Here is a 20,143-nt window from a genome sequence, read left to right on the forward strand (position 1 = left end):
ATAAAGGGCAGTTTCCCTATAAAAGCAGGTGATGGGGGAAGGCAAAAGACCATCTCTCGCTTTCTTTGTAAGTAATAGTGAAGCCTCTGCCCTTCTTTTTTGTTGACAAATTCCATTTTTTGTTTTACTAATAGCATGTTAATTTCTAGCTTCTGGAAATGAGTTTATTATCCTTTATATGATAAACTTGTGAACATTCTATCTCTTTTTAATTATTTTTATAATTTTATGCAAAGCTATTAAAATAATCGTATTCGTATAATGATATTTGTGTTTCTTCATACAACTGGACAGGTGAAATCAATATGAAAGGTGGCAAGATGAACCTCTCTATTATGGTGGCTGCATGGTTTTGCTGGAGTTGTATTATATTCGGATGGGCATCGGCTAGGGAAATAGTTTGTCCATTCTCATCAAACCAAAACTACAAAGCTGGTTCCACTCCAACTTTAACCATTACTTATGACGCTGCTGCTGATAAGAAAAACTACGCCAACTTCATTAGAGATCTAAGAGAAGCATTTGGCTTCAGTTATTCAAGCCATGAAATACCAGTCCTACGGGCCACGGTTGCTGCAAATCAGAAATTTATTGTAGCCAAAGTCATAAATGTAGCGAATTTAGAAGTATCATTAGGATTAAACGTCGTTAATGCATATTTAGTGGCTTATAAGGCAGGAGGTACATCCTATTTCTTTAACGATCCCGAATCTTTGGCTGATGCAAAAAAATATCTTTTCACAGACACAAAGCAACAAACGCTATCATTTACTGGTAGCTATGCAGATTTTCTATCTAGGGCAAACGTACACAGAGAGGATGTGGATTTAGGGGTGCTGGCATTAGATAATTACATATATATACTTCACAAAAGTTCTCAACCAGCAGACATTGCTAAACCTCTAGTTGGTTTTATCGAAATGGTTCCAGAGGCAGCAAGATTCAAATATATTGAGAAAAAAGTATTAACTCAAATTAGCGAAACCTTTAGGCCGCGTGGTGTCATAATTAGCCTTGAGAACAACTGGGGAGACCTCTCTTATCAAATACAGAAATCTGTAAATGGTATATTTCTGAAGCCAGTTCAATTGCAACGTGAAAACTATACCAATATCCTAGTGAACAATGTCACCCAAGTAACAGGTCTCATGGGAGTCTTGTTGAATGCAGTCAATTACAAAGTCTCAATGGAAGAAATTATTTTCAACTACCAAAAGTGGCTGCCATGGCTTTAATCCTACTTTTGCTCTATATATAGTAGCATAAATAAAGGACAACAAATTTAGTATTATTGTTGTTGTCCAAACATGTTGCCAATGATATATGCTATTTCCCTGTAATATCCTCATCTTTCCAATGTATGAATATGATGATGTATTATATATGACAAATAAAGTTTCTACTAGTTCTTAATTACAAGATTGGATTCTAAATCTTTCCTATGCTTTTTTCTTCTATATATATATATATATATATATATATATATATATATATATATATATATATTTTTTTTTTTTTTTTTTGTTTTGTTTTTTTGAGATAAAGTAATATTGTGGTGAAGTTCTTTTCCGTGGTATTTGAGCAATGTTGTTTACAATTGGACCCCAATAATATTGATATTCATTCTTGCACTAGGAGAAGCAAAAACAAAGGGTTACAAATCAACCTAGAATAATCTAGATGTTAGGAAAAAGGAATCTGCATATGTACTTAAAAAATCTAGATATTTAATGTTAAAATAATATTACAAAAGAAAATTTTTCGATATAATAATAATAATAATAATAACAATAAGATGTAGTCTGGTTAGGAAGTAGAAAGTTTTGAATTTGAATACTCGTACAGTCAAGTTGTCCGTCTAAAAAAAAAAAAAACAATAGCCAAATTATTGTAAACTATATTTTTGTGTCTAATAATAAAATATTTTCAATTAAATTCACGTACTATTTTATCCTTTTCACTTTCATTCAACTATTTCATTTATCTATGCCATCTCCAAAATTCTAAAGCCTACTTCGACCAATCATTGGGCATTACCAAATTTTCTACCATCCAAATAATACATTACCTAAATATAGTCAGCACCATAACCTAATCATTATAGCCTCCTCCTCTACTAATAAATTACTATCAATCTTCTATAGAGAAAATTATGACTATCGGGCAATTAGAATGAGAATATATTTTATTTCCCAAGAATTATGGGAAATTGTGGAAAAAGGAGAGATTGAGCTAAGCAGTTCCACTTCAAATGCAAAACAGTAGAAAAAGCTAAAGGATGAAAAGGGAAGAGATGTAGATGTCTTATTCTACATGTCAAACGGTTAATTGATTCGAGACGTGCAACCTAATATGAGCTATTGTTCACCTGATGTTAAAAATCAAATGTACAGAATTTACTTACTCAAATATCCATGAAATGTCACAAATTGTTTGTAATTTACATTGAGAGAGATGTATTTGCAAGTATTGAAGATAGACGAGAATTATTATAACTTAATTTTAATAGTTTATTTTCTTTTGCAAGGAATTTTCATCACTTGTATTTATACATATTACTTTTATAAATTATATATTTTAATTGGACCCCTCAATTAATTTTCTAGTTAAATCACTGGCTATTATAAATTATAAATAAATTATAAGACTCAAACTCACATATTAGCTATATACTAATCAATTACTCCATTCTAGACAAACAAAAAAAAGAAATGCAATATTTTTAAACCACAATAATTAATTAATCAGAAAAAAAATTAAGTTGAACATTCGTACCTTTAGAAGAAAACCCTCAATGGAATATCTTTTGTTGGAAAAAGATAGAGAAAATACACAAGAAAGAACTTTCAAGAAAGAACTCTTTTTTTTTTTACTTATTATACTTTAATTAATAATTATTAGAAAAAACTTATCTAGACCGGGTCTATGCCGCACTTATGGATCAAATTAATAAAATTAAAAATTCTTATCGAAATTAAGGTATTTTTGACCATACATTTGGAACAAAGGATAAAGTCGAAACACTTTTTAAAAAATTTTTAGTTTTATTTGTTTGGTCCATAATTAGAGTCAACCGGTCTAAGCAAGTAATTTTAATTAATAACCAAATGAGTTAGATTTTCCATAGTAATTGGATTTAATTTTACTTATAATGTAGCTTTTGTGCATAATGAGCTTTAATAATAAAACAACTTAATAAGTTAGCTTTATTTAATTATAGTATCATTCTATCTTCTACTTTCATTTTATTTTGTTTATTATACTTTTAATTAATAACCAAAGGAGTTATATTTCGTAATACTAAGAAAACTGTAACCCTTTGTTCAGAACAAGTAAATTCTACAAAATTTTATGAAATATATTTAGAAATTCACATTTTTGTATTTGGAATTAAAAAAAAATGTAGATTTCAATTTTAGAAATTCAATTTCATGGAATTAGACAAGATGATACCAAATTTCACAAAAATAGGTGGAATTTCAAAATGAATTCCATAAACTTGGCAATCTTACTTTTATGACAAGACTACCATTCTCTGTTTACAAAGTCAATTTTTCAATTTTTTACTTATTTAAATTATTTATTTTATGAAACTTGACCAAAATTATTTAAAAAACTATTTTTTTAGAAAAGTTTTTTCTTATTATTGTGTTTTTATTTTAATATTTCTTAGCATTTTTTTTACTATTGATGAGAGAGATTCAAGTTAAATATTCATGATAGCCTCGCAAAGCGGGCAAATCTTGTTATGTTATTTTAATATAAATTGCATGAATGCATGATTGTTTTTATATATTTTACGTTTGTTCGTGTTGTTTTGTTTCAAAGTAATTTTCAAGAATACAGTTGGAGCAAAGATTTGTGCTATACAAAAATAGGGCCAAAACAAGTTGAAAAAAATAGAAGAAATCCTTGATCCAGCCCTCGCGCCGCGAAGCAAGTCGCAACAAAGAAAAACGCCCAAGTCGCGAGCGCTACCAGAGGTCGCGCGCGCAACCTACACCCAGAAAAAGCAAGTCGCGAGCGCGACATTCACATATGCAGGCGCGAAAACCAGGCCTAAGAGTCAGAAGCCTTTGGAGCAGAAGTCGCGAGCGCGATCTTTACAAGCGCGAGCGCGAGTCGAGATTTCCAGAAGACGTAATTGATGCCTTTTCATCAGAAGATCATATCTTTCCATGCAAGGGTCGGGACTCTTCCCAAGAGAAGTCACTTCAAGCACTTCTTGGCCAACTAATCACTACCAAAACCACCATCACTCTCCTCCTCTATAAATAGCAATCAAAGTGAAGTAGATGAGAGATATATAGAGATTCATAGTAAAAATTAGACTCAGAATCACACTTAGATTGTATTAAGAGAAGTGTGTTAGTAGTACTTAGAGCAAGATTGACGAAAGTCACTTGTTATTGATTGTGTTAAAAACACCAAGAAGTTCCTCGAGGTGTGACGCCCTCCGGAGGCTTGAGTTAGATTACTTCTTTCTCTTGTTTTATAGACTTGTTGTATGTTGTTCTTCATAACTCTTCTATGCAAAGCAACAATTTTTAATTGGTAGTATTCAATAAAAATTCCTTAAGTTATCTTTTGGTCTTTGTTTAATCAAAGTTACTAGATTATATTCTCAGAAGGAAATAGTTTAGTAAAGATCAAAGAGATTTAATTCATTGAATTGAATTTACATATGCACATTTCACTTATTTCTGTTGAAATTAAATCTGTCTTATTGAAATAATCAAAGAATAAGAATTAGGTTTAATATTTAACAAGATAAGATTTTTATTATATGTAGAAATAAATATAATAGATAGTATAATTCTATACTGAGAAGTTGAATTACATCTTACCATATGTGATTAAAGAATTCTTTATTGTATGTTACAAGCTTTTGCATAGAAAACAGAAAATCCTGTGTATGATCAATTATTCTAAGTATTTGACTATACACTTGTCTTTAAATTTAATTAAACATTAGCCTTAGCATAAATAAAATTTAATCACTCTTGTATTCGTATTCATGTAAACACATCACTAAGAGTAAAGTAGCAAGTGAACTCAACCCGTTCCTCGTGGGATCGATATTTTATTACTACGTTGTGATCCGTATACTTGCGGGAACTCAAAAGAGACACAACAATTCATTTATCACTAAATTAAATGCAAGAATTTTATTAAAAATTATTTTTCTTTTATATATTTTTTAATAAAATATAAAAAAAATTATATAGCATAACATAAATATAATTGTTATTTATTATTTATTTTTGTGAAATTATTATTCTAATTATATTTTAGGAAACAAAAGCAAATGAATTTTCACTTATGAATTTATTTTATACATAATTATGTGGAATTCAATTGAATTACATATTTTAAATTAATCATAATAAATATGAAAATTCATTCACAAATGAATCATACTAGAATTCATTTATAAATGAATTCTATATTTTGAATTCATTTATCCTAAACGGAGCATAAGTTAGATTTGATACTAATATTAAACCTTATGCTTTCTCTCCTCATTTGTATATATTATGTGATTTGATAAATAAAACTGTCACGACCCGTTTCCATGGGCCGGACCGGCATTAGGGCCCAGGTAAGCTTCAGGCCCCCGAAGCCCGTAGTAAGCCTGAATCACTAAAATCTATTATCTCAATATAAATTTTCAACATTCAACCCATATTAATATGAAAAATATACCTCAAGATTTTATTATACTTTGGCTCAAATTTATCATCTTCAACATTCTACAGTTCGAGCCCCATTTACAATACAACACATTTCTAATATGGGCTAACAGAATTACTTCATCTATATTATTACACGACTAAATGTATGTAAATTCTACAACTGCGGAGTCACTAACTGTTTGTTATCCATAGCTTCTTATACATATAGTTACATAACAAAATAATTATGGAACTAGGAAAACTTCTTTATAGCCTTGCGGCAAAGAAACATAGCTTAAACCGAATTAAAGAGAAACTTACTTCCTGAAAAATTAAACAAGACATGTGAGTTTTCTGAGTAATAATTATTGCACAACACACGCAGTCACACAAATGTGTAAACATATCAATCTAGTCATCCGACTAGTTATATGCTCACGCAGCCAGTCACACAAATGGCACATTACCAGCACTCACAATCATTAACATCTTCATATAATCACATCACGTGGAAATTAGTCAGTGGAGTCACCGAAACCCGATGAGCCGTCCTCCCACATGGCCCATCCACTCACATGTGCACCAGGGAGCCAATCCCCCATTCTGGCTGACCAGTATAATCCTCACACTATCGGTCCTCCGATTATTTTTCCACTCTCTCTCTCTCTCTCTCTCTCTCTCTCTCTCTCTCTCTCTTTTTTATACCGACAGGCGGCATCTCAATCGTCTCCCTCAAATCTAGATCATCAGGTGCACACAACAGGAGGTCACCCTGCGGGCAACGATCAAATCTAGATCATCAGGTGCGCCCAAAGAGACCAACCCATGGTTTTCCATATCATACAGATCAGAGCAGTAGGTGCACACGGGGGCGCCGATCTCCCATTTACCCGGCTAACAGAAATTAGAATCAGGATCCATATAACAGAATCAGAATCAGAATTAGAATTAGGATCCATATAACAGAATCAGTCTCACAAACCCATGGTGACCCACTTCATCCCAATTCCACACAAACAAAGCATAGCATTATCACAACACAATTAATCAAACATTGCAATCAAATGCAGACATATTGATCAGTTGAACATCGTAATGCAATGCACAATTAGACATCCATTTTCAAATGCAATTAAATAAGTAAATAAATACTATTAATAATAAACAACAACGATAAAATAAATGATAATAATAAACAATAACAATGAAAATAAATAAATAGTTAAATAATTAAATGAATAATAAAGATAATAAATAAATAATGAGAGCACTCTATTTATTATGTATTAAATTATAGAATTAATCTAAATAAACTTATTAATTATGTCATTAATTAAAACTAGTCTAGGTTCTATTGAAATTTCGACAGCACCTCCCCTAAAATTTGACTAAACAACAATTCAACACTATAGTATCAAAGCCCATCCGTTGGGCAATTCAAATCAACTCATCCCGTCCGCCATAACCTTATTTATCAATTATTCGATCAATCAATTCACACAGCCCATCCACCGGGCAATCAATTCAACCAACCCATCCGCTTCAAACTACATGTATCATCCATCAAACTCACATATATACACTTAATAGTTCAAAATTAACTAATTAACAACCTATATTGACCTCTAAGCATGATTCAATGATATTATTAATTACTTTAAAACTGTTTACTTGTCTAAGCCTTAAATTATAATCCTCCCCTATCAATATTTATTAAAATTCCTAAATTAGCTTACATCAATATTATACCGACTGATTCTTAGCAAAATTATATTTGATCGATTATTCATTCAAATTCAATTTAATTAACTAATAATTATTAAGTTTATAATTTATACCGAAAATGAGGAAATTGGTCTTAGAACAAACCAATTGAGAATTGGGCGACGATTCCATTATCAGCGCGAAGAGAAGAGAATTCTGTCTCTCGGGGCCTCGCCGGAGTGTCGCCGGACCGCCGCCACTAGCCCCCGTGCACGATGGCCAGAAAGTCGTTCTTGCCCAGAATCATGCACTTCATACACCTTTAAAATCAAAATTTCACCAAGAACTCAAATCCATGCTCCAATTGTTGAGTCTACGGTCCGTTTGGCCCAACCAACGCCGATCGAAGCTTAATGCCACCATTAGTGGTGGTTTCACCACCGGAGCCCAATCATCGGAACCAAGGGATGGAAAACACACGCAAGACCAAGAGGAGTCGATCGAAGGTCCTCTCGCTGGCTATATTTGCCCGAAACGGCGAGAATCGCCAGCGAATAGAAATCGGAGGGTACCGTCACTTCAAGCATGATTCCTTTCGCTTCCGGCGTCTACTACGTGAACGGAGACCATAGGTGGGTTCCTCTCGTCGAGCACTTGCAGTTAGGGTGCTTGGTTGTCGGAATCTGTGGTCGATGGCCGGAAAACACAGTGAACAAGGGAGGAGGAGGCTGTCGCGTGACTGGAGAAGAAGAAGGAGAAGAGAGGAAGAAAAAGAAACCAAGTCGGTTTCTAGATCATTCTGGTTCGATTCGAACTGATTTGGTCTGATTCAACGATTTGGCTTGATTTTGCTCGGTTTGTATGTTTTTCACTTGGTTTTCAATTTATTTGTGTGGTTTTCGAAAAATTAATTTGATTTCCGGATCCGGATTGATTTATTTTGATTATTTTAATTAGGTTTCGTAACATTTCCTCCATAAAAATAAAAATATAATTAGTAATCATATTTGATTTTTTTGGGAAATTAATTTATATATATACATAATAGATTAATTGTTAGAGTTTCATATTATTTCTCGAAAATTTTAACTGTTCTCAAATTGAAAATTCCAATGATATATTTGGGCTTAGGCCCAACTCGCGAACTTGGGCTCGAATTGAGATTTTTGGTATTTATAGCCCATATAGTTGAAAATCAAGATTTTTGATTTAATAAAAATTCGAAAGTTTCGAAAATAAAAATTCGGGGTATTACAAAAACCTTTGATTTTTTTGGATTTCAATATGGATTTCCTCCCTTCTTATGCATTTATTTTTTCCTTTTTTATGTTGAATAAATCTTGAGTAATCTTTCTTTGATGAGCTTAAAACACTAAAGATGATAGTGTTCAAAAGCTTGAAATTACTTCTAAACGTGTCATATTTCTCGTTTGTCTTTTATCAATTTTTGTTTTTTCTAATCATCGGTCATCAAAATCAGCGCCCCACACCCGCTATGACTCGGCATTTCCTTGGATTTTCAATAATTCTTTTTCATTGGGATATGTTGTTGTTTGTCTTTATTTTACATCTTATGAAACTGTCGTTTGGTTGCTAATAATAATAATAATAATAATAAAGAAAAAAAATTGACAAAATAAAGGGCCGGGAAGGCAGTTTCCCTATAAAAGCAGGTGATGGGGGAAGGCAAAAGACCATCTCTTGCTCTCTTCTTCTTTACTTCCCCGTTTGCTCAGTTGCTTTCTTTGTAAGTAATATAGAAGCCTCTGCCCTTCTTTGTTGTTGACAAATTCCATTTTTTGTTTTACTATTAGCATGTTAATTTCTAGCTTCTGGAAATGAGTTTATTATCCTTTATATGATAAACTTGTGACCATTCTATCTCTTTTTAATTATTTTTATAATTTTATGCAATTCTATTAAAATAATCGTATTCGTATAATGATATTTGTGTTTCTTCATACAACTGGACAGGTGAAATCAATATGAAAGGTGGAAAGATGAATCTCTCCATTATGGTGGCTGCATGGTTTTGCTGGAGTAGTATTATATTCGGATGGGCATCGGCTAGGGAAATAGTTTGTCCATTCTCATCAAACCAAAACTACAAAGCTGGTTCCCCTCCAACTTTAACCATTACTTATGACGCTACTACTGATAAGAAAAACTACGCCCAGTTCATTAAAGATCTAAGAGAAGCATTTGGCTTCAGTTATTCAAGCCATGAAATACCAGTCTTACGGGCCACAGTTGCTCCAAATCAGAAATTTATTGTAGCCAAAGTCATAAATGTAGCGAATTTAGAAGTATCATTAGGATTAAACGTCGTTAATGCGTATTTAGTGGGTTATAAGGTAGGAGGTACTTCCTATTTCTTTAACGATCCGGAATCTTTGGCTGATGCAAAAACATATCTTTTCACAGACACAAAGCAACAAACGCTATCATTTACTGGTAGCTATGCAGATTTTCTATCTAGGGCAAACGTACACAGAGAGGATGTGGATTTAGGGGTGCAGGCATTAGATAATTACATATATACACTTGAAAAAAGTTCAAAGCCAGCAGACATTGCTAAACCTCTAGTTGGTTTTATCGAAATGGTTCCAGAGGCAGCAAGATTCAAATATATTGAGAAAAAAGTATTAAGTCAAATTAGCAAAACCTTTAGGCCGGGTGGTGACATAATTAGCCTTGAGAACAACTGGGGAGACCTCTCTTATCAAATACAGAAATGTGTAAATGGTGTATTTCTGAAGCCAGTTCAATTACAACGTGAAAACTATACCAATATCCTAGTGAACAATGTCACCCAAGTAGCAGGTGTCATGGGAGTCTTGTTGAATGCAGTCAATTACAAAGTCTGAATGGAAGAAATTATTTTCAACTACCAAAAGTGGCTGCCATGGCTTTAATCCTACTTTTGCTCTATATATAGAGTAGCATAAATAAAGGACAACAAATTTATTATTATTGTTGCTAATGCTATATGCTATTTCCCTGTAATATCCTCATCTTTCCAATGTATGAATATGATGATGAATTATATATGACAAATAAAGTTTCTACTAGTTCTTAATTACAAGATTGGATTCTAACTCTTTCCTATGCTTTTTTCTTCACTATATATATAAATATATATATATATATATAATTACAAGATTGGATTCTAACTCTTTCCTATGCTTTTTTCTTCACTATATATATATATATATATATATATATATATATATATATATATATATATATTGAGATAAAGTAATATTGTGGTGAAGTTCTTTTCCGTGGTATTTGAGCAATGTTGTTTACAATTGGAACCCAATAATATTAATATTCATTCTTGCACTAGGAGAAGCAAAAACAAAGGGTTACAAATCAACCTAGAATAATCTAGATGTTAGGAAAAAAGAATCTCCATATGTACTTAAAAGATCTAGATATTTAATGTTAAAATAACATTATAAAAGAAAATTTTTCCATATAATAATAATAATAATAATAATAATAATAATAATAATAATAATAATAAGATGTAGTCTGGTTAGGAAATAGAAAGTTTCGAATTTGAATACTTATGCAATCAAGTTGTCCATCTAAAGAAAAAAAAAAAAAAACAATAGCCAAATTATTGTAAACTATATTTTGGTGTCTAATAATAAAATATTTTCAATTAAATTCACGTACTATTTTATCCTTTTCACTTTCATTCAACTATTTCATTTATCTATGCCTTCTCCGAAATTCTAAAATCACCAAAAGTAGTTGACAGCTTATTTCGCAAGTGTACGAATCGCTACAAGTAATATATGATGAGTAAGATATCGTTCCCACGAGGATTGTAATCCAAGTACCAAAATTATGTTATCTTATTATTATTTAAACGATAAATGAGGAAATTGTTTATGGAAATTAAATTCAACAAGTAAAAATAAGAAGTTAAGCAAGCAATTATTGATTAAAGAAATCAAGGAAGTAAAACTACTAGGGGTTTTGATTTCACTTAACTCTATCCAATTTATTTCATTAGTTCATTAATCAATTTAATTATTCAAGTAGGGGAAACAACCCAAAAATCACTAACAAGCTCTCCCAATGTATTGTTAGCTATTTTAACCTAATCTAATTACCTATCTTCCAATAGCGCAATCAAACATGAATTAAATCATTAAGTTTTATGGTTTGTTTTGTGAATTCATAACCTAAGGTCATTAACTTATGAAAACCCCCCATGAGTCAAACCGTATAGCTTCCGCATCAAGTTATTATTCTCATGTGTTTTATTAACCTTTTCTTATCAAAGATCCTTCTTCCGATAGTGATAATTGAAATAAATCAATCTAAGGGAAAATTCTGCCTAGAAGCATTAAGTTCATTAATAAATCATAACTTGAATAAGGAAAAAATAAATCTAATTGCATAAATTGGAAAAGAGATTAAGCTACATCAAACCCCTAGTATAAGAATTTAGCTACACATAGTACTTAAATAAAACCAAATAATACTTGATAAATATTCCATAATCAATAAAGATAATGAAAGAAATAAACAAAATTAAGAGTTTAGAAATAAGAACTAGTGATGGATTGCTTGGATGGCTTCCTTGAAACTTTGCACAACTCTTGAATACTTAACTTCAAAAGAAAATAAAACTATGTACAAGACTAAGAGAATGAGAGAAAGATGGAGAGTGGAGTGTAATGTGTAATGTGATGGAATGGGGATATATTTGAATGGCTTCCTTCTCCTCTTTATATAGGCTTCTTGGGGGAACATTTCTCATGTTTTAATGAATAAAGTCTAACTTTGTGAGGTGGAAAAGCTCCAAATCAAGCCATAAATTGCTCTCAATTATGGCTTTCCAAATGCACATGGTTGAACTTTGACTGGTATGAGAGGAGAGCATCCAAAGTGTCTTGTGAAAATTGTAGAAATTAGTTGGCAACTTTTGACTTAATTTCAGGGTTTCTGCTTGGCACGGGCGTGCTGCCTGGCACGGTCTTGGGCGTGCCAGGCTCTGGAGGTTTAGAGGCTTCGGCACGGGCCGTGTTCCATAGCATGGTCTGGCAAGCTAGCGCGCACGGCCGTACTTACCTGGCCGTGCAGTCTCCTGGAAGTCTGGCTGATAGTGCGCACGGTCGTGCGGTATGGCACGGGCTGAGGCGTGCATCTCTCTGGAAGTCTAGAACTAGTGCGGCACGGGCGTGCTTCAGCTGCACGGGCGACATTCAGTGCACGCACGGGCATGTTCCTTGGCACGGCTTGGGGCGTGCAGTTCTCTGGTTTTTCGGCTTGTTTCACCTTGCGCTAGGCACGGCCGTGTTCCTTAGCACGGGCTGAGGTGTGCCAATTGTGTTTTGCCTTGTTTTTGTTCTTTTCTTTGCAAAATCCTACAATTTTCTTCCCAATCAAGTGAGTTGTGTTTCAAGGAAGCTTTTAATTAAAAACATACAAATATTATACAGAAACTAATTTATATAAATTAAAAGTACTAAAAATCTTAGTGAAAATTACAATAAAAACACTATAAAAATCAACACTATCAAAATTCCCCAAACTTAAACTATTGCTTGTCCTCAAGCAATAAAATTCTCTTGAAATAGCATGGAATAATTATTTGCGAATTTAATAAATATCCAAATTATTAACATAAGAATAAATTGTATATATTTCCTCTATTAGGTATTTCTAGCCAAAATTAATATAACATATTCTTTTATTAATCATGAGTAAAGAATATTTTTGTCTCCTTTTTTTAGAATATTAGTTACTTAGGACAAGTTTTAGCCTACATGTGATATTTCTTATCTCAAGGCATTTTTAGGTAATCCTACTTCTATCAAGGAAATTGGTTGCATTTTATGCTCCATACCACTTATCATCTTTTTCTTCTTTTGTGGTTGCATTTTATGCTCCATACCACTTATATATTTATGGGAATATAAGTAATAAGTAGTTGCATTTTATGCTCCTTACTACTTTGTCTAAAGTAAACCTTCATCCTTTATTGATTTAAAATATACATGTAATATGGCTTTAGTGTCCCTTGTTTTATATTCAAGTTAGGATTCAAAATTTTCTAAACAATTGGTTAAATCAAAGAAATATGTTAACAATATCAATTTGGTTAAAAATAATTAACTTTGGAAACATCATTAATTTATTCAAATGTTAATGATTTTAAGATAATTAATAAATTATGCTCATAATTATTCCATACTTATTTTATTATACTAAAACAAAACTTTATTAGAATTGATTTTATAGTTTAGATAAAATGTCTATGCCCCACTTAAGTGAGCACTTTGTCCTCAATGAGCAATTCCCCAAACTTATGGTATTATAAATAATAAGAGGTGGAGAAAATTACCAACGGTTGATGTGAGACAAGAGAATGAAATGGGGTGGTGAAGATTATCCAAGCTATAAGGTTAGAAACAGAATAAAATTTCCAAAATACTAAAAACTGAAAGTAAATGAAATCCAAAGTAATGTAAATAAACTTAAAACAAATCCAAAACAAGATAAAATGTTGAACATAATAAGGAAAATGAGGTAGAAAAATATTAAGCCTCCGGTGGTGGAGGTGGAGGAGGCTGCAGCAAGTGAAGAATAGTCTGCAGCTGACTCTGCATAGTATCAAGGCGAGAATCGATGCTGCCCTGTGTGATCTCAAGCGACTGGAACCGATCAGAAATCATGGACTCCATGCCGGTGAGCCGAGTGTCAAACACATCCATACGAGAAAGCATACGGGCAAGCACCTCATCATTAGACACGGTGGAAGTGCCCTGAAATGAAGGTCCAGCTCCAGAGGTACCTGCACCAAAATCAAAACGAGAGGTAGGAGGTGGCATATCCTCCTCTGTGTCAGCGCCACCGGTATACTGAGGTGCTTCCTGATCAGAACTCTCTACTGGAGCACCTACCACTCGGTAGGAATCTCCAAATTTCTCCACAATCCTCATGTGAATCATAAGATCAATATCTAATTTAGTCCCTCTACCACCTCCTAGGCTTTCATAAATGGGTCGAGCGGGGTTCCATGCCCTTAGATAAGTAGCAATGCGTGTAACAAAGCAACCTATCATGATAGCTCCCTTATCGGCCCTTGCGACTTGGGCCCATTTTTGGCACAACCAGTATCCAACATTAAGCAACACTCCATTATTAATAGCCCATAAAAAATAAAGTTCGATGCGGCTCACAACTCTTTCATTCTCATTTCTGCCGAAAATTGTATGAACTAAAAATTTATGGATGTATCTTAAAGCGGGACTTTTTAATTTTGATGCTTTAGATGATCGAGCACTATAAATACTGTTGTCTGCTAACTCACCCCACCTATGACGATCCATAAAATCATTAGGAACTTGGGTAACTGCATTTTCGGTAGGAAAACCAAAAATGTGACTAACTTCATCAATTGATAGTTCAAAATTTCTTCCAAGGATTCTAAATGTAATCTTATTCCTAAAACTGTCAGCTGGAAATTTAATTGATGCAGAAAGTGAACTTAAAAATTCTAAGGTGAGGGAAGGATACACAAGGTCTTTCATTTCGATAAAGGATCCCCACCCCACACGTTTCAATGGTTCAAGGACAACATCTTTAAGCCCAACAATCGATAAAGCATGAGCATCAATAAACTTATTTGGTAAAATGGGGCGTAACAGAAGTTTATTGTACCTCTCTAACTGGTTGTCGGAACCCATATCAAAGGGAGGAAGCGATGGACTGTCAGATGGTGGAGAAGCCGTGGAAGATCTTGTGGTGGTGCCATGTCTAGATGCGACAGATGAAGAAGGCCTGCTGCGCTTGTACCTGGGAGGCATGATGTTGAAAAATATTGAGGAAAATCAGATACAAATGCAAGACAATGAGAGAAAACGAGAGAAATTTAGAGAATTTGAGAGAGGGAGGCTGTTGGCGGCTAGGGCGTGTTGTTTAAATAAGGTAGCGCGCACGGGCGTGCATGGTGACACGATCTGGACCGTGCAGTTCTCTGGAAGTCGAATCTCAAACGCGCACGGGCGTGTTGCATGACACGGCCTGGGGTGTGCACCTCTCTAGAAGTCTAGAACTAGTGCGCGCATGGGCGTGCAGCTCGGCACGCCAAAGGGCGTGCTACCCTCTGCTTCTCTCTTTTCAAATTTTTTTTTTATTATTATTCTTATAATTTGAATAAAACAAACAAACAACAAGCAAATAAAACAATTAAAATGAAAAATGGGTGGTCTCCCATAAGCACTTTTGTTTAACGTCGTTAAGTTCGACGTACCGACCTGACTCAATAAAGATTGATAGCTGTTTTAACGAGATCAAAAGTTCCACCTTGGTAAACCTTTAGACGGTGAGCATTAACTTTGAAACTTTGGTTTCCGTTCGTAATCTCTACTGCTCCATGCGGGAAGATTTCTTTAATCGTGAATGTGCCGGACCATCTTGGGCGTAGTTTACCTGGAAAGAGGCGGAGTCTAGAGTTGTAGAGTAGAACCTGTTGGCCTACCTTTAGATTTCGGAGAATGATACGCTTATCATGCCACTGTTTTGTGCGTTCTTTATAGATTTTGGCATTTTCATAAGCGTGGAGCCTCATTTCATCCATCATGTTCAATTGAAGCAGCCTCTTTTGACCGACTTCCTTAGCATCAAAGTTAAGGAATTGGACCGCCCAATATGCCTTGTGTTCCAGCTCGACAGGGAGGTGACAAGCCTTACCGTATACCATTCGATATGGTGACATGCCAATTGGTGTTTTGAATGCAGTTCTATAGGCCCAAAGCGCATCATTAAGTTTTTTGGACCAGTCCTTCCTTGATTGACCAACAGTTGTCTCCAAAATCTTTTTGATCTCCCGGTTGGTGACTTCTACTTGTCCACTCGTTTGAGGGTGATATGGAGTACCTACACAGTGAGTAACCCCATATCTGGAGAGTAGTGAGTCAAGGTACTTGTTACAGAAGTGCTTACCTCCATCTGTGATTATTGATCTAGGAGTGCCATGTCGTGTGAAAATATATTTCTTGATGAAGCTCATCACACTTTTAGCATCATTATTAGGAAGGGCAACAGCTTTTGCCCATTTTGACACGTAATCGACCGCCACTAGGATGTATTGGTTGGAGCATGATGATGGAAAAGGTCCCATGAAGTCTAGACCCCAAACATCGAAGATTTCGACTTCAAGAATGCTATGCAAAGGCATCTCATGTCTTTTCGAAATGTTACCTAACCTTTGACGCCGATCATAGAGACGAACATAGTTAAACGCATCCTTAAATAGATTAGGCCAATACAAACCGCTTTCCAACACACGTGCTGCTGTCTTGTTTGCTCCAAAATGTCCTCCACATTCCATTGAATGGCAGAATTTAAGGACACTTTCCATTTCACTCTCCGGTATACACCGCTAGATTATCTGATCACTACAATATTTGAACAAAAAGGGTTCCTCCCAATAGTAGTATTTGATATCATGAAAAAATCTTTTCTTTTGTTGATAAGAAAAATTGGGAGGAGTTATTTTGCAAATAAGATAGTTAACTATATCAGGATACTAAGGGGTTTGAGTTTTTACCATTAGCAAAAGTTGCTCATGAGGAAAGCTTTCATTGATTTGCAGCTCGGTTGAATCCTCTTCCCCTAATTGTAATCTGGAAAGGTGGTCGGCTACAAGGTTCTCGGTTCCCTTTTTGTCTCGAATTTCCAGATCAAATTCCTGCAATAAGAGAACCCAGCGAATTAGCCTTGGTTTTGCATCTTTCTTGGCTAGCAAATATTTGATGGCTGAGTGGTCTGTGTAGACTATTGTTTTGGCTCCAATTAAATAGGCCCTAAATTTGTCAAAGGCAAAAACAATAGCTAATAATTCTTTTTCAGTAGTCGCGTAATTCAATTGTGCATCATTCAAGGTGCGGCTAGCATAATAGATGACGTGCAATTTCTTGTCCTTTCGTTGCTCAAGAACTGCTCCAACAGCATGATCACTAGCATCACACATAAGTTCGAAAGGAAGAGTCCAGTTTGGTGTAGTGATGATAGGTGCTGAGATTAACTCCTTCTTCAACCTGTTAAAAGCATCTAAACATTCTTTGTCAAAATTGAAAGGGACATCTTTAACTAATAAATTACAAAGAGGTTTCGTGATTTTTGAGAAGTCCTTGATAAACCTTCTGTAGAACCCTGCATGACCAAGAAAACTCCTTATCCCTTTCACTGAGTTAGGAGGAGGTAGTTTTTCAATTACCTCGATTTTGGCTTTGTCTACTTCAATTCCCTATTGAGAGATCTTATGCCCTAAGACAATGCCTTCACTAACCATGAAGTGACATTTTTCCCAATTCAACACAAGGTTAGTGTCTTCACATCGTTCCATTACTAAAGATAGATTATAAAGACATGCATCGAAAGAAGAACCAAATACAGAAAAATCATCCATAAATATCTCAATGGATTCTTTAACCATATCTGAAAATATGGACATCATGCATCTTTGGAAGGTTGCAGGAGCATTGTACAATCCAAAAGGCATTCTCCTATAGGCAAAAGTGCCATAAGGGCAAGTGAAGGTGGTCTTCTCTTGATCTTCAGGAGCAATAGGTATTTGAAAATATCCTGAATAGCCATCCAAGAAACAATAGAAGGGATAACCTGCAAGTCTTTCAAGCATTTGATCAATGAAAGGTAGAGGAAAGTGGTCCTTACGTGTTGCTTTGTTCAATTTTCTGTAATCAATGCACACACGCCAACCTGTGACTGTTCTAGTAGGAATTAATTCATTGTTTTCATTAAGGATAACAGTCATACCTCCTTTCTTTGGCACAACTTGAACAGGACTTACCCAACTACTATCAGAGATTGGATAGATAATACTGGCATCCAGAAGTTTTATGATTTCAGCTTTCACTACTTCCTTCATGTTTGGATTTATCGTCTTTGATGTTCGATTGAAGGCTTATAGTTGTCCTCCATTAGGATCTTATGCATACATACACTTGGGCTTATTCCTTGTAGATCAGAAATTGACCACCCTATTGCTTTCTTATGCTTTCGAAGAACCTGCAACAACCCTTCCTCTTGATCAAGCGTTAAGTGAGAGGAAATAATAACAGGAAAAGAGTTGTTCTCACCAAGAAATGCATGCTTCAAATGAGGAGGAAGCTGCTTCAGTTCTGGTTTGGGTGGTGTATCCTCTTTTTCTTTTTCTTTTTCTTCTGTAGTATTGTTATTATCTATGCTATATAAAGTTTTATTTACACATGTATCTACTACATCTATTCTGAAATAATCATCAGTGTCCATGGGAAATTTACAAGATTTTAACACATCAAAAACAACTTCTTCTTGTCCTACCCTCAACGTCAGTTTCCCATCGTGTACATCAATTAAAGCTCTTGCAGTTGCAAGAAAAGGTCTTCCAAGGATCAATGATCCTTCTCTTCCTTCATCAATATCGAGAATGACAAAATCAACTGGAAAAATGAATTTTCTGACCTTGACTAAAACGTCTTCTACAATCCCTTTGGGGTATTTGATCGATCGATCGGCTAATTGTAGAGACATCCTTGTTGGCTTGAGCTCCCCCATTCCTAGCATTTTAAAAACTTCATAAGACATCAAATTTATGCTGGCTCCTAAGTCAGCTAAAGCCTTTTCAAAATTTAAATTGCCAATATTACAAGGGATAGAAAAACTCCCTGGATCTTTGAGCTTTGGTGGCAATTTGTTTTGAATGATTGCACTGCATTCCTCAGTCAGTTTTACCATTCCTTGGTCATCAATCTTTCTTTTCTTGCTCAAGATTTCTTTTAAGAATTTTGCATAACTGGGCATTTGAGCAAGAGCTTCAGCAAAAGGAATGTTTATTTGAAGCTTTTTGAAGACGTCAAGGAATTTCATGAAGCTTTGGTCATCCTGCGTCGTTTTCAACCTTTGTGGAAATGGAATGGGTGGAACATAGGGTTTTACCTCTTCCTTCTCTACTAGATCGATGATAGGTGCCCTTTTCTCCTCTTCCTTTTCCTTTTCTTTCCTGGGTTTGTCCTCCAACTCTCTACCACTCCTCAAGGTGATGGCTTGTACTTGCTCTTTAGGATTTTTTTCCGTGTTGCTAGGTAACGTACCTTGGGGTCTAGCTGCCATTATGTTTGCAAATTGTCCCATTTGGATCTCTAGATTTCTTGTCGCAGCTTGTTGGATTTTATTGTGTTCTCTTATTTCGTTCATGAAATCCATGTGCGATTTTGAAAGGGCAGTAAGGAGATCATCATGAGACTTCTTCTCAGGGGGCAAGAAACCTGGTGGTGCATTTAAAGTATTGTTAGAATTACCATATGAAAGATTTGGATGATTTCTTAACCTGTTATCATAAGGACTCGAATATGGATAACTGCTCCTCTGTTGGTTCATCACATAGTTCACTTGCTCCAAAGTTTATGGATTTGCCGAATCTAACATACATTCTCCAACGCGGTGTGGTTCATTGCATCTGTCGCAAGTTTGCATGATGGAGTTCACAGATTTAGTAGTTAACAAATCTAACTTTCTTACCATGTTGTCAACCTTTGCATTTAATGCTGTGATGGCATCAATCTCATAGATCCTAGTTGTTTTTCTTCTTTCAGAACTGCTTTGATAATGGCTATTGCTTTCCATTTCTTCTATCAGATCATATGCCTCATCGATCTCTTTTCTTTCAAAAGATCCTCCTGTAGCTGCATCCAAAGTTATTTTAATGTTAGGTGACAATGAATTATAGAAAGTTT

General features: G+C 34.6%; 3 protein-coding genes across 4 annotated transcripts; 2 read left to right on the top strand and 1 right to left on the bottom strand.

Annotated features, from left to right (window-relative positions):
* The first annotated feature begins 282 nt into the window (after window positions 1–282).
* Window positions 283–1,419, top strand: LOC105635830 (ribosome-inactivating protein cucurmosin). Its single transcript, XM_012218956.4, has one exon. The coding sequence runs from the start codon at window positions 306–308 to the stop codon at window positions 1,233–1,235; it is 930 nt and encodes a 309-aa protein (XP_012074346.2). The 5' UTR covers window positions 283–305; the 3' UTR covers window positions 1,236–1,419.
* A 7,644-nt stretch (window positions 1,420–9,063) lies between these two features.
* On the top strand, window positions 9,064–10,480 carry LOC105635821 (ribosome-inactivating protein cucurmosin-like). 2 transcript variants are annotated; one of them, XM_037638573.2, is made up of 2 exons: window positions 9,064–9,126; window positions 9,354–10,480. In XM_037638573.2, exon 2 carries the CDS (start codon window positions 9,365–9,367, stop codon window positions 10,244–10,246), a length of 882 nt encoding a protein of 293 aa, XP_037494501.1. In that variant the 5' UTR covers window positions 9,064–9,126; window positions 9,354–9,364; the 3' UTR covers window positions 10,247–10,480.
* Window positions 10,481–15,770: 5,290 nt separating this feature from the next.
* Window positions 15,771–19,211, bottom strand: LOC149498901 (uncharacterized). The gene is made up of 5 exons (XM_089721272.1): window positions 18,509–19,211; window positions 17,236–17,345; window positions 16,957–17,097; window positions 16,105–16,653; window positions 15,771–15,836 (listed from the first exon to the last, which is right to left on the bottom strand). The coding sequence occupies exons 1-5, from the start codon at window positions 19,209–19,211 to the stop codon at window positions 15,771–15,773; spliced, it is 1,569 nt and encodes a 522-aa protein (XP_089577398.1).
* Window positions 19,212–20,143: the final 932 nt, after the last annotated feature.

Source organism: Jatropha curcas, chromosome 1 (assembly GCF_041381405.1).
Source record: "Jatropha curcas cultivar XTBG-Jc1 chromosome 1, XTBG_Jcur_1.0, whole genome shotgun sequence".
In the NCBI taxonomy this organism is placed as follows: domain Eukaryota; kingdom Viridiplantae; phylum Streptophyta; class Magnoliopsida; order Malpighiales; family Euphorbiaceae; genus Jatropha; species Jatropha curcas.

What these genes read in the sequence shown, in the direction of transcription:
- LOC105635830 (XM_012218956.4), top strand. Translation starts at nt 306, where the DNA reads ATGAAAGGTGGCAAGATGAACCTCTCTATTATGGTGGCTGCATGGTTT.
- LOC105635821 (XM_037638573.2), top strand. Translation starts at nt 9,365, where the DNA reads ATGAAAGGTGGAAAGATGAATCTCTCCATTATGGTGGCTGCATGGTTT.
- LOC149498901 (XM_089721272.1), bottom strand. Translation starts at nt 19,211, where the DNA reads ATGCCCAGTTATGCAAAATTCTTAAAAGAAATCTTGAGCAAGAAAAGA. An exon ending in TTTGAAGCATGCATTTCTTG is followed by an intron (nt 17,346 to 18,508) that starts GTGAGAACAACT and finishes CTGTTGGAGCAG; the next exon opens with TTCTTGAGCAACGAAAGGAC. An exon ending in AAAAAGAATTATTAGCTATT is followed by an intron (nt 17,098 to 17,235) that starts GTTTTTGCCTTT and finishes CTCTTATTGCAG; the next exon opens with GAATTTGATCTGGAAATTCG.